The sequence below is a fragment of the Helicoverpa zea genome, chromosome 20 (genome assembly GCF_022581195.2).
Source record: "Helicoverpa zea isolate HzStark_Cry1AcR chromosome 20, ilHelZeax1.1, whole genome shotgun sequence".
NCBI lineage: Eukaryota > Metazoa > Arthropoda > Insecta > Lepidoptera > Noctuidae > Helicoverpa > Helicoverpa zea.
The window spans coordinates 9,042,113-9,052,643 of record NC_061471.1 but is presented as its reverse complement, the minus strand read 5'-3'; the positions used below and the strand labels follow the sequence as shown (position 1 = coordinate 9,052,643).

The 10,531-nt window shown below is 35.8% G+C and overlaps 1 protein-coding gene across 1 annotated transcript in view; it reads right to left on the bottom strand.

The window, feature by feature from the left end:
- Positions 1 to 602: 602 nt before the first annotated feature.
- The window catches only part of LOC124640109, a 72,425-nt gene continuing 62,496 nt past the window's right edge, over positions 603 to 10,531 (bottom strand). Inside the window, exons 7-8 of the mRNA XM_047177761.1 lie at positions 1,857 to 2,036; positions 603 to 1,560 (exon numbers count right to left, since the gene is read on the bottom strand). Coding sequence (XP_047033717.1) covers positions 1,352 to 1,560; positions 1,857 to 2,036 — 389 coding nt within the window. The 3' untranslated portion in view covers positions 603 to 1,351. The remainder of the gene's footprint in view (positions 1,561 to 1,856; positions 2,037 to 10,531) is intronic.

Genomic DNA, 10,531 nt, shown 5'->3' with positions numbered 1-10,531 from the left:
TATTTACGAATTCAATGAGTAAATATACTTTCTCATTCGTAATTGGTGTCATCGGGGGACAAGCATTGAATGTACTTATCCTACGTGTTAAATAAATTTATTCTCAAGTTACTCTCATTTTGTGCGACATTATATTGAGTCCAGTGAACGTGAAAACGTTTTCAATAAAGCAGAACAATGTGTACCCTGATCTGTGTAATCACATAAAACCTTCGAAAACTTTATCTGTCAATTACCACGTTTTGGTTTTGTTAAGATAGATTTTAATATGATTTTCAATATCATCAATAATCCCTCGAAATGCATCATGTATAAGAAAAATAGAAATGGGAAAACAATCAACGTTACAGTTTATCAAAGATTATAGAGAAGACAGTATCAAATGTTCCGTAAATAAATTTTACCTAAATAAATATCGCTCTGAGAGGTCGAGATTGTGCTAAACCTACATTGAACATCCTAGGCTTTATCGATAGGCCGAATTTCAAGAATTTGAAAATCTATAGAATTTCATGGCTACACACATCTTTTCTATGACAACATGCAATATCTCTATAGCACATCTATTTAATGCATAGTTAGGTGATTGTGTATGCCCAATCATGACTGATGTTCGTTATAATTGATGTCTAGATCCTCACAATGTTGAACGTCAGGTAGTAACTATCCTTCTTCGTAATCATCACTCCTTTGAATCAAATCTTTGATTAAGCATTCACAATAATATATTTTTTTCCTTTTCGCCGACATTGGAAAGTTTCCTCAAAGACTTTAGAAATAACAAATAGAACTTTCTTTGAATTATTATTTGTTATTCAAAATTCATAAGATGTTTAGACATTTTTAATTTTATTAATGAACTTTTTAATTGGCACATAAGTTTTTTGTGACCAGCACATTATAAATACACGTTAATATATAACACAAATCGTTTTGGCATTGTTATTTGATTTGGAATCAAAACATTTAATGAAAATACTGTTCATAGTATTTGGTTTTGCAGAGGACACTTATACAAAGATTTCAATGAATGTACGGATATCCAAATAATTGGGATAACCTCGCACACAAACGTAAGCAATCACATAGCAGAAATATATTTTTATGACCAGCATAGGTAAAATAAGACGAACGAAATGCTACTCATCTGCACATAAGATAATCTTTGAATTAGTGTCTTGCAGCGACATCTATCGGTTCCGCACACCAAACATGCTGTCCTTTGAGCTGTCAGAATTTGAAATTTGCAAAAGGCGTTACTGGCCAGTATGCAGTCGCACAAAGACCAAAAAGGTTGAATTCATTTAGAAACAGCGCGTTTAGTCTTTCGAACCAGACGTCAAAAAAGGTTTTACATCATAAAGTCTCCACAGTCTACTCCGAAGTCCCAGTCATCGGAGGTGCCTGTGTCATCATACTCGGCTAGGGCCTGCTCGTAGACCGAAGCCTCGTATGCCGTGACTCCGTCGAGCATAGAGCAGGCTTGAGACACGTTGGTGTGGTGCATGATTGGCATGGCATGGAGGGCGAAGTCCTCGCCTTCTTGGGACCAGGTTAAACCTGAAAAAGATCGTCGACAAAGATGCATTTATTATATTGATTTGACATGACATATTATCACGCAAACTGAAAAGTCGGGATCATTTTTGTGCATTAATCAGACAGGAATTTCAGACAATTTGGGCATCCAACGAGATATTTAAGAAAAGCCCATTTGACAATGAAACGAATACTTCAGGCTATATCAGATTAAGTGACTGGTATGTCAGATCTGCGTTGCGCTCTTAACAGTTTACCAGTTTAGTTTAACAGTTTACTTAATAGTTTTCCTAATTCATGACTATCAAAATACTCACGTCCACTCCAAACCCCGTTAGGCAGTGTGACCCATCCCCAGCCTTGTCCCCAAGCCAGCTGATGGTCCAGCTGTCCAGCGAGAGGCACCTGACGCTTGATGACCGCCACCAGGCCGCGTCCGTCGAGCGCCCCCACGGCACTGCGAGCGTTCCTGTTGTACATCTCCGAGGAAGTCGCTGCTGAAACAGAGAGGGTTGGCAATGTAGATTTATCATTCTTTGTAACATTCAATCCTTTACATGAGAGGAGGGCACTCAGCAGTAGGACGTGAAATAGGCTGATGACGATAACATTAACAGAATAATATAATTACGAGTATTGTTTACGAGAGAGCAAAAACGTCTCGTTCAAGTTGCCTAAACATCTTTGCACGCCGGTTCTTATTAAAACCATTTTTATGCATTCCTACCTAACATACAGTGGTATAATTTATTCTGCTGAGCGAAACAGGAGACTGGAGTATTTACTCAAGATTTTGTCTCCCAACCGGAAGAATCAGTCTAGAGGATCAATGTAAAACTATATCATCTTTAAAAATGCATGGTGCAATATGCTTTCAGACCTTGTTATGGTAAATTATATCTGTTGTAAGGATTATTTTGATTGTCATGCGAGGCCTTGATATTAAAACATCAGATAAAAAGTTATAGATAGTAATTAAGCTCTATCGTAATACTAAGGTCCTTTAGTCATAAACTTTCTTGCAAATCAGCACTAATCAAACATCCTATCGTCGCCACTAAAGTAGTCTTTCATTAGTAGCAATAAAAATTTAATGACACTTTAACTAGCCCATTAACCAAAAGTTTTATGAGAAGGCAAACTTTATTGTTTGTGGGGATAGACACTTTGGTATATTAAGCAAATTCCCCCAAAAATACCCGTGTTCGTAAACTTGACTCAGAAATCCAAATCCTTTATTTTTAATGCGTAATTCCGTTCCACGCAAAGTGGGGCTTCATCCCACGCCTTTTATGTCTATTTGCGCACAATGGAAGCCATTTGTTTAATTTAAAATGTTTCTTTTTTCACGATGTAATGCGAAGGTTTATCTACGGTGGGTTAAGCGCTTCTTCTACGTAAAATGTTTTATCTTTAATACATTCTCATATTTAGTATTTAACAAACGAAAAACAAATAAACATCAAATCAGAACTCGGAAATTCTCATCAAAACATTACAACTGGCTGGCAGAGTGAGCAAATAAGTCAAAACGACTAAATTAGCAGCGAAGACAAGAAATGCCTGACAAAACCGAATAGCAATCATTGTAGACGGAACATTCTGCTCGTATTTCGAGTCAACAGTCACCGTATAATCGCGTAACACTTGACTTAAATAATGAAGTGGCGTGTTCGCTGTAGTTTTGGCGGGAACACTGACAGCTCGTGTGGCGGCCATGATGGATTGTGTGCAGTATTACGACAGGGCGTTTATTTTATACAGCCTTTGTTGTCTACTGGATGTCGGAAGAAAGATAAATGCTTTGGTATTTCGCTGTTATCGTTTTTAGAAAGAAAATATTGTTTCAGGAGAAGGAGATTGATATAAGAGTGACTCAGTAATTGGCAACTGCGCTGTGTGGCAGGTAGCTACTTTATCGGGATGGGACATCTAACTGAATTATTAAGGGCCTGTAACATATAAAATATTAAAAATTAAAATATTAAAACATATAAAATTAACATTAACTATAAAATAAAATTAACATATAAAATTAAATTAACATTAAATATTAAAACATATACAAAATATTAAAACATAAAATATTAAAACATTATAAAATATAAAATTGTTATGTATAATGTAGCCTTCATATGACTTTAAAAGCACATAAACAAATACAACATATTTTAAAATTTATTAATTAATTAACTTTACGATAAAAATACCCGTTAAGATGAAATGCAAGGATTTTAATATCAGTAGCGCTTTGAAATTCGTGTTGTAAGTAAACCTAATAAAAATGGCGAGCAAACAGCGCAACGTGAAAGGTTTCATTAAGTTTAAATGTTTCAACATTATGTTTCTGACTGGAAAACATTAGTTTGTACGTGTCAATGTCGGCTGGGGGATGACCTTAGCATATCAGCCCCGTAGCCCTGGTACAATAATAGCAGTATATTTTTTATTTTTTTTTTGCACTCAAATTAACAGTAATCTTCGTGGATAAACTAGTTAATCTAACACATACTTACTCTTTTGGTAGCTCCATACCTACGTAATTTTATAATTCAGTTTTACCGACTATTGTTACATAGGTACAGCTTAGGAAAATAACCCAGTACATAACAGAACTAAAGGTACGAAGACACATACCCAACTAATATAATAAGACCTCATTTCATCAATGTTCATTTCTGCCTCCTGCCGAAGCGTAATATCGACCTTTCTCTTTATACATTTATACGAAGGCATGAAGGCATTGTTTGTCCAAGGGCGACAAGAATAACGCATTACAACTTCGCCCACAGACCCTTTAGGGCGACTTTGGGCACCGCAAAAGTTTTTTTTTTCTGTTTTCATTTAAAAACTGCTAAAAGGATTTTTTTCGGGATACTTTAGTCTATGGAAGGTCAGCGTTTGAATATCGGGAAAACTCAAGGACATTTTTTTCTCTTACAAATCTTTTAAAAGGTTACTTGGAATGAATTTGCAGGTAATAAAGATATTATCAGCCGTTAATACGATGTATTGAGTCCTTCTAAAATAACAAAAAAGTTCTTCTAAAATAAGTCATTCATTAAGCACAGTGTTTGTGTTAACCAGTAAAATACAAGAAATACCTAAATTATTCTGTTTGTGGAAAATCGCGTGTTTTTTCCATGAGCTCTTTGAAAAAAAAACAGTATTATAGTAATCAATAATCAAAAATATATTAAAAAGTATAATTTACCTACTATTTTGAGATTGTACATGTCTAAAATTTGTTTTTTTTTTGTTCAAGCAAGGAGTACATATTCATTTTAACAACGTTCTAAATTCAAACTGGTAATGGCGGCGGTCAGCGATTCATAGACAGCTGACGCACCGACCAGCCGTGGCAGCCATTTCAGACCCTTTCAATAAAAAAACATTTTTTACATAATGCCTTTTCGGATCGGACGAATTTTAATCTTACAAGGTTTTATAACCTATTCGATATAATAGTTGTTAATAAGTTATTCATAAAGGCCTCACATAAAAACCACCCCGTTTTCACCGTAACGAATTATTATTGTATAATGTTACTAGTCCTTTGTTTGCGATTTCACCCGCGTCCCGTAAGAACTACTACCCTTACCGGCATAAAATATAGCCTATTTTACTCGGGAAGAATGTAGCTTTTCAGCAGTAAAATATTTTTTTAAGTCGGCTCAGTACTTTCGCAGCCTTTGGAGTACAAACAAACAAACAAAAAAAATATTCCTTTGTCCCTCTGTAGGTATTATATTTATTAGTAGGTATAGAAGCATGACAACATACTTATTGCAGTAATTTCCATCTAATACTGTATGCGGGTGAGCAAACCGTGAATCCTTCGTTAGATCACACTTTCAAAGTCACCGAGATTGGGTTGAAGGTTTTCAGCACTAAGCTTGATAGTTGGTTCCAGTTGATTGAGGTTCTTAAGTACTTCTAGAATACTAATAAATATGATAAAATATGTATATATTCGAAAATAAGACCCTTAAGAAAATATTCGTATACATATGTAATAGGTGAGTCATAATTTTGTTATTTTAAATAGCGTCTTAATGTATTTTTAATGATAATCATTTAACATATAAGTGGAAACTAGATCGCGTCCCAAGATTACCGATGTTTTTTTTCGTTACTCATATATTTTTTATTTTGGAGAGAGGGCGCTACTGTGCCAATGTTTACTTCGGCTCCGTATTAAAAGTGATCTCAAAATAAAAATAAGTGAACTTACTCAGTGGAAAAGACAAAAGTGAAGAGACAAATAAGTGACTTACAACATATATCGTGGATAACGTCTTACATTGTGGGAAAACTCTGTAAACAGTGAGAATTGCGTGAATGTGAACTATCCGTGTTTCGTGTTTAAACAGTTACATCTCCCTTAATTTAGACAATTTGAAGTGAAGGACTAACTAAAACTGATGCAAATCGTGAGCTTTCATAATTCTAGAAACCGTTTGTCAATATAAAAGTGATATAAATAACCCTACTCCATCGATACCGGGATGACTTGCACAAATTAGAAGTTTAGAAGTGGCAAAGAGACTAGCGACATCTGTGGAAATCTACTCGTACCACTAACACAAGTCGGAACCATCTTCGATCTATGATCGATCTGCTAAGTGAACAGAGATATCAACAAAGACACTAGCGACACCTGTGGAAATCTGCCCGTATCACTAATACAAGTCAAAACCATCTTCGATCTACGAGCGATCCAACAACCTTAGCAAGCTGACTCAGGAACACAAGAGGGCGCTAGCTTAACCAAAACAACCACTTGAACAACTGTAGTAGGTACAGAACAAGTTAAGAGATGGAGGAAATAATGCACGAGCTTCGAAAAATCCGAAGAGATTTGGACGAACAGAAAACCGCAATAGAAAAAAGTGGGGAAAAAGTGACCGAAAAAGTTACGCAAAATATAAACAGTATATTGGAAGACAAGTTTAAACTATTCAATGAAAAATACGAAGATCTAAGGGAAAAATGTGAAAACCAAGAAAAGCGACTGTTTTTTCTGGAAAAACAGGCAAGAAAAAATAACATCGTCTTTTTCGGAATAAAAGAAGTGGAAACATCATATTTTAACCTAGAAATTCTCATAATGAACTTTATCAAAGAACATTTTTCTCAGGACCTGGATCGCAGGGATATTCAAGAAGTCAGAAGAATAGGCAAGAAGGGAGAAAGACCTCAACCAATAATTGTCACTTTTTGTACACTTGGCACAAAAATAAATTTATTTAAAAATAGAAATGCACTAAAAGATACCGGTTACTATATAACTGAAGATTTTCCACAAAATATTCTGGAGAAGAGGAAAGAGCTTCAAGAACAAGCAAAAATCGAAAGGGAAAAGGGAAACCTTGTAAAAATAAAATACGATAAGCTTGTCATAAGTGAAAAAAACAAAACAGCTGGAAATAACAAAAGAATGCTTTCAACTTCACCTGAAAACAAAACTACAAAAGGAGCTGAAACAAATACACAGGCTAATAAGAAAAATAAATCTCAAACGCAAACAAGAAGAACTTCAAGCCTATCGGAAGGCATTTTAAAACCGGCAAAACCGGGCATGCTGAATTACCTGGTCAACAGGAACACTACCAGCTCATCAGATCTACAGCAAAATAACAAAGTTAATATATAGCAACTACCGCCCCCCTCTCGCAACGTTAACAAACAGCAACCACTATCAGAAAACCTAACTCATCTTCCAAGCCGGCTGGTCACCGTGGAAGATCATGACCAAAACCCTCCAAACTACCCTCCACAAAATGAAACCCCACAAAATACGTTATATATTCTGACATACAATGTTAGAACACTTTCATCATATGAAAGTTTGATAGAGCTAAATGAAGCTTTCAAAGAAATTAAATACGACATTTTAGGTTTAGCAGAAACAAGAAGGAATGGAAACATGATAGAAGAGTACGAAAACTTCATTTTCTGCTACACAGGTCACACACCTGGAAGACATGGAATAGGTTTTATAGTTAAAAACCATCTTAAAAATAATATAGAAAGCTACATTGGCATTTCTGAAAGAGTAGCCATATTGAACCTGAAATTTGAGAGTACTAGATTATCCATCATTCAAGTCTACGCCCCTACTGCACAAGCAAACGAGAATGAGATAGATGACTTCTATGCGACAGTAAATAGGGCAATGGAACTAGTACATAAAGACTTCATATTGATGGGTGACCTAAATGCTAAAATTGGGATACCAAAAAAAGAGGAGCATTTAATCATGAAAGGTCACGGATACGGAATTAGAAACGAGAGAGGACAAAGATTAATCGATTTCGCCAGTGAAAACCAACTGTCAATTTTAAACACCTTCTTCAAGAAAAAACACAAACATAAATGGACCTGGCGATCACCGGATGGAGCGTACAAAAACGAAATCGACTTTGTACTATCAAACCGACCACGTTTGTTCAAAAATATAGAAGTACTGAACATTAACTACCCTTCGGACCACAGGCCAGTAAGAGCTACAATATCACACGATACACTTTTCAAAAAAAGTAGAACAAAGTTTGCTAACTGTCAACAGAATATAATAAAAAGTGAAGAAGAAATCTCCAAGTTCAAAGAATACCTAAACTCTTACATATCGGAAGACCAAATGTTAGCTGAGACTATTGTCCCAGTTCAAAAATATTACGACAACTTAATTAAAATCATCACATTAAGCTTACAAAACGCCCGAGCAGCACAAAACCCAAAGAAAGTCCACAAAATATTTTCAGAGCGTACATTAAAACTTTTTAAAAGAAGACAAGACCTGCAAAAAAGTTCAAATAAAACTAGAGCAACAAAAAACGAAATCTCGGCGCTTTACAAAGTTGTAAACAAATACATAAAAAAAGATTACGCCAACTATAGATACAAAACTATTGAAAAACATTTACGCCAAACTGGAAGCACGAAAAAGGCATATAAAGAGCTGAAATCAAATAAAACCTGGATAGAAGAGCTGAAACGAGGTGAAATAGCCAAAAAGAATCGTGGCGACATCATCAGCATAGCGACAGAGTTCTATAGAGATCTCTACAGCACAAAAGAGCCAACAGACACTAGCCACGAGAACCTATGTTGCAACAGTGATGGCAACGTACAAAAAAGTCTGAAAATTGATGAAAATGACGTCATTGAGGCATTGAATAAACTGAAACTAGACAAAAGCCCGGGCTCGGATAACCTAGTAAACGAGACTCTAAAGATAGCCGCTCCAGTACTAGCTACACCTTTTACAAATTTGTTTAACTCTATCCTCGAATATGGTGAGACACCCACGCAATGGTCTGAATCTAATATAATTCTCTTATACAAAAAAGGCAACCCGAACGATATAGGGAACTATAGACCAATAAGTCTGCTGCCGAGTACATACAAGCTATTTTCTACAATCCTTACCAAAAAAATTAGCGCTTCGTTGGAAACAAGACAACCTGTCGAACAGGCAGGATTCAGAAAAGGCTTCTCCACCATCGATCACATCCACACACTCGAACTTCTCATTGAGAAATACCAAGAGAGAAGTAGACCACTGTACTTGGCTTATATTGATTATAAAAAAGCATTCGATTCGGTGTCACACAACTATATCTGGGAAACTCTAGCAACACAGAATGTGGAAAATGAGTATATAAGAGTAATCAAAAGCATATACAAGAAGAGCAAAAGTAGAGTTAAACTAGAAACAGCCGGCTCTTGGTTTCCTATAAGGAGAGGCGTGAGACAGGGTGACCCACTGTCCCCTATACTATTTATAGCCACATTAGAGTCGATAATAAGCAAGCTTAACTGGAACAAATGTGGTATAAAAGTGGAATCAAAGTATTTAAGCCATCTACGTTTTGCCGACGACTTGGTGCTGATATCAGAGACAGGAAAAGAACTACAACACATGGTAAAGTCACTAAATAAAGCGAGCAAGCTCGCTGGGCTAGAAATGAACCTCTCTAAAACTATGGTAATGACCAATAACACCAAGGTACCAATTTACGTCGACAACATTCCTCTCCCATATACGGAAAAATACATCTACCTAGGCAAACAAATAAGCTTCGACAGGCTAAACAACTACCAGGAAATTGAGCGCAGAGCCCAGCTGACATGGAATAAGTACTGGAGCTTCAAAGAAATATTTAAGAGCAACATGCCAATTAAATTGAAGACAAAGGTCATGAACTCCTGCCTTATACCATGCCTAACCTATGCTTGTCAGACATGGAAGTTCAACAAAAACGTCAGAGAAAAAATTATAACGTGCCAACGAGGAATGGAGCGGAGTATGCTTAACATTAAGAGAATAAATAAAATTAGACATACAAAAATACGTAACATCACAAAAGCAACAGACGGATTAGCACAAGCTCTGGCGTTAAAATGGAAGTGGGCCGGACACATAGCACGCCTGCAAGATCACAGGTGGACAAGAAAAGTATCAGAATGGAGAGGGCCAGTGGGCAAAAGAAAGAAAGGGAGACCTTACAACAGATGGGAGGACGAAATAAAACGCATAGCGGGTCCAAACTGGATGCAAATAGCGCAATCCAGAGAAAACTGGCTATTTTTGGAGGAGGCCTTTACCTGCAGAGGGGTTCCTACAGATTAATAAAACATAATATTACGTAGTAAAAGCGTGCATATAAAACGTGGAACTACTAACTTATTTAAATTTTTATTTTATTTGTGTTATAAAACTTTTTGATACTACAAAAACAACTAACTTTTGTAATTGTGTATTTTCTGAAGGAAATAAAAGGCTTTTTTATTTTTTTTATTTTTTTTATTTTATTTTTATTTTTTATTTTATTTTTATTTTATTTTTTATAGAAGCATGACAACATACTTATTGCAGTAATTTCCATCTAATACTGTATGCGGGTGAGCAAACCGTGAATCCTTCGTTAGATCACACTTTCAAAGTCACCGAGATTGGGTTGAAGGTTTTCAGCACTAAGCTTGA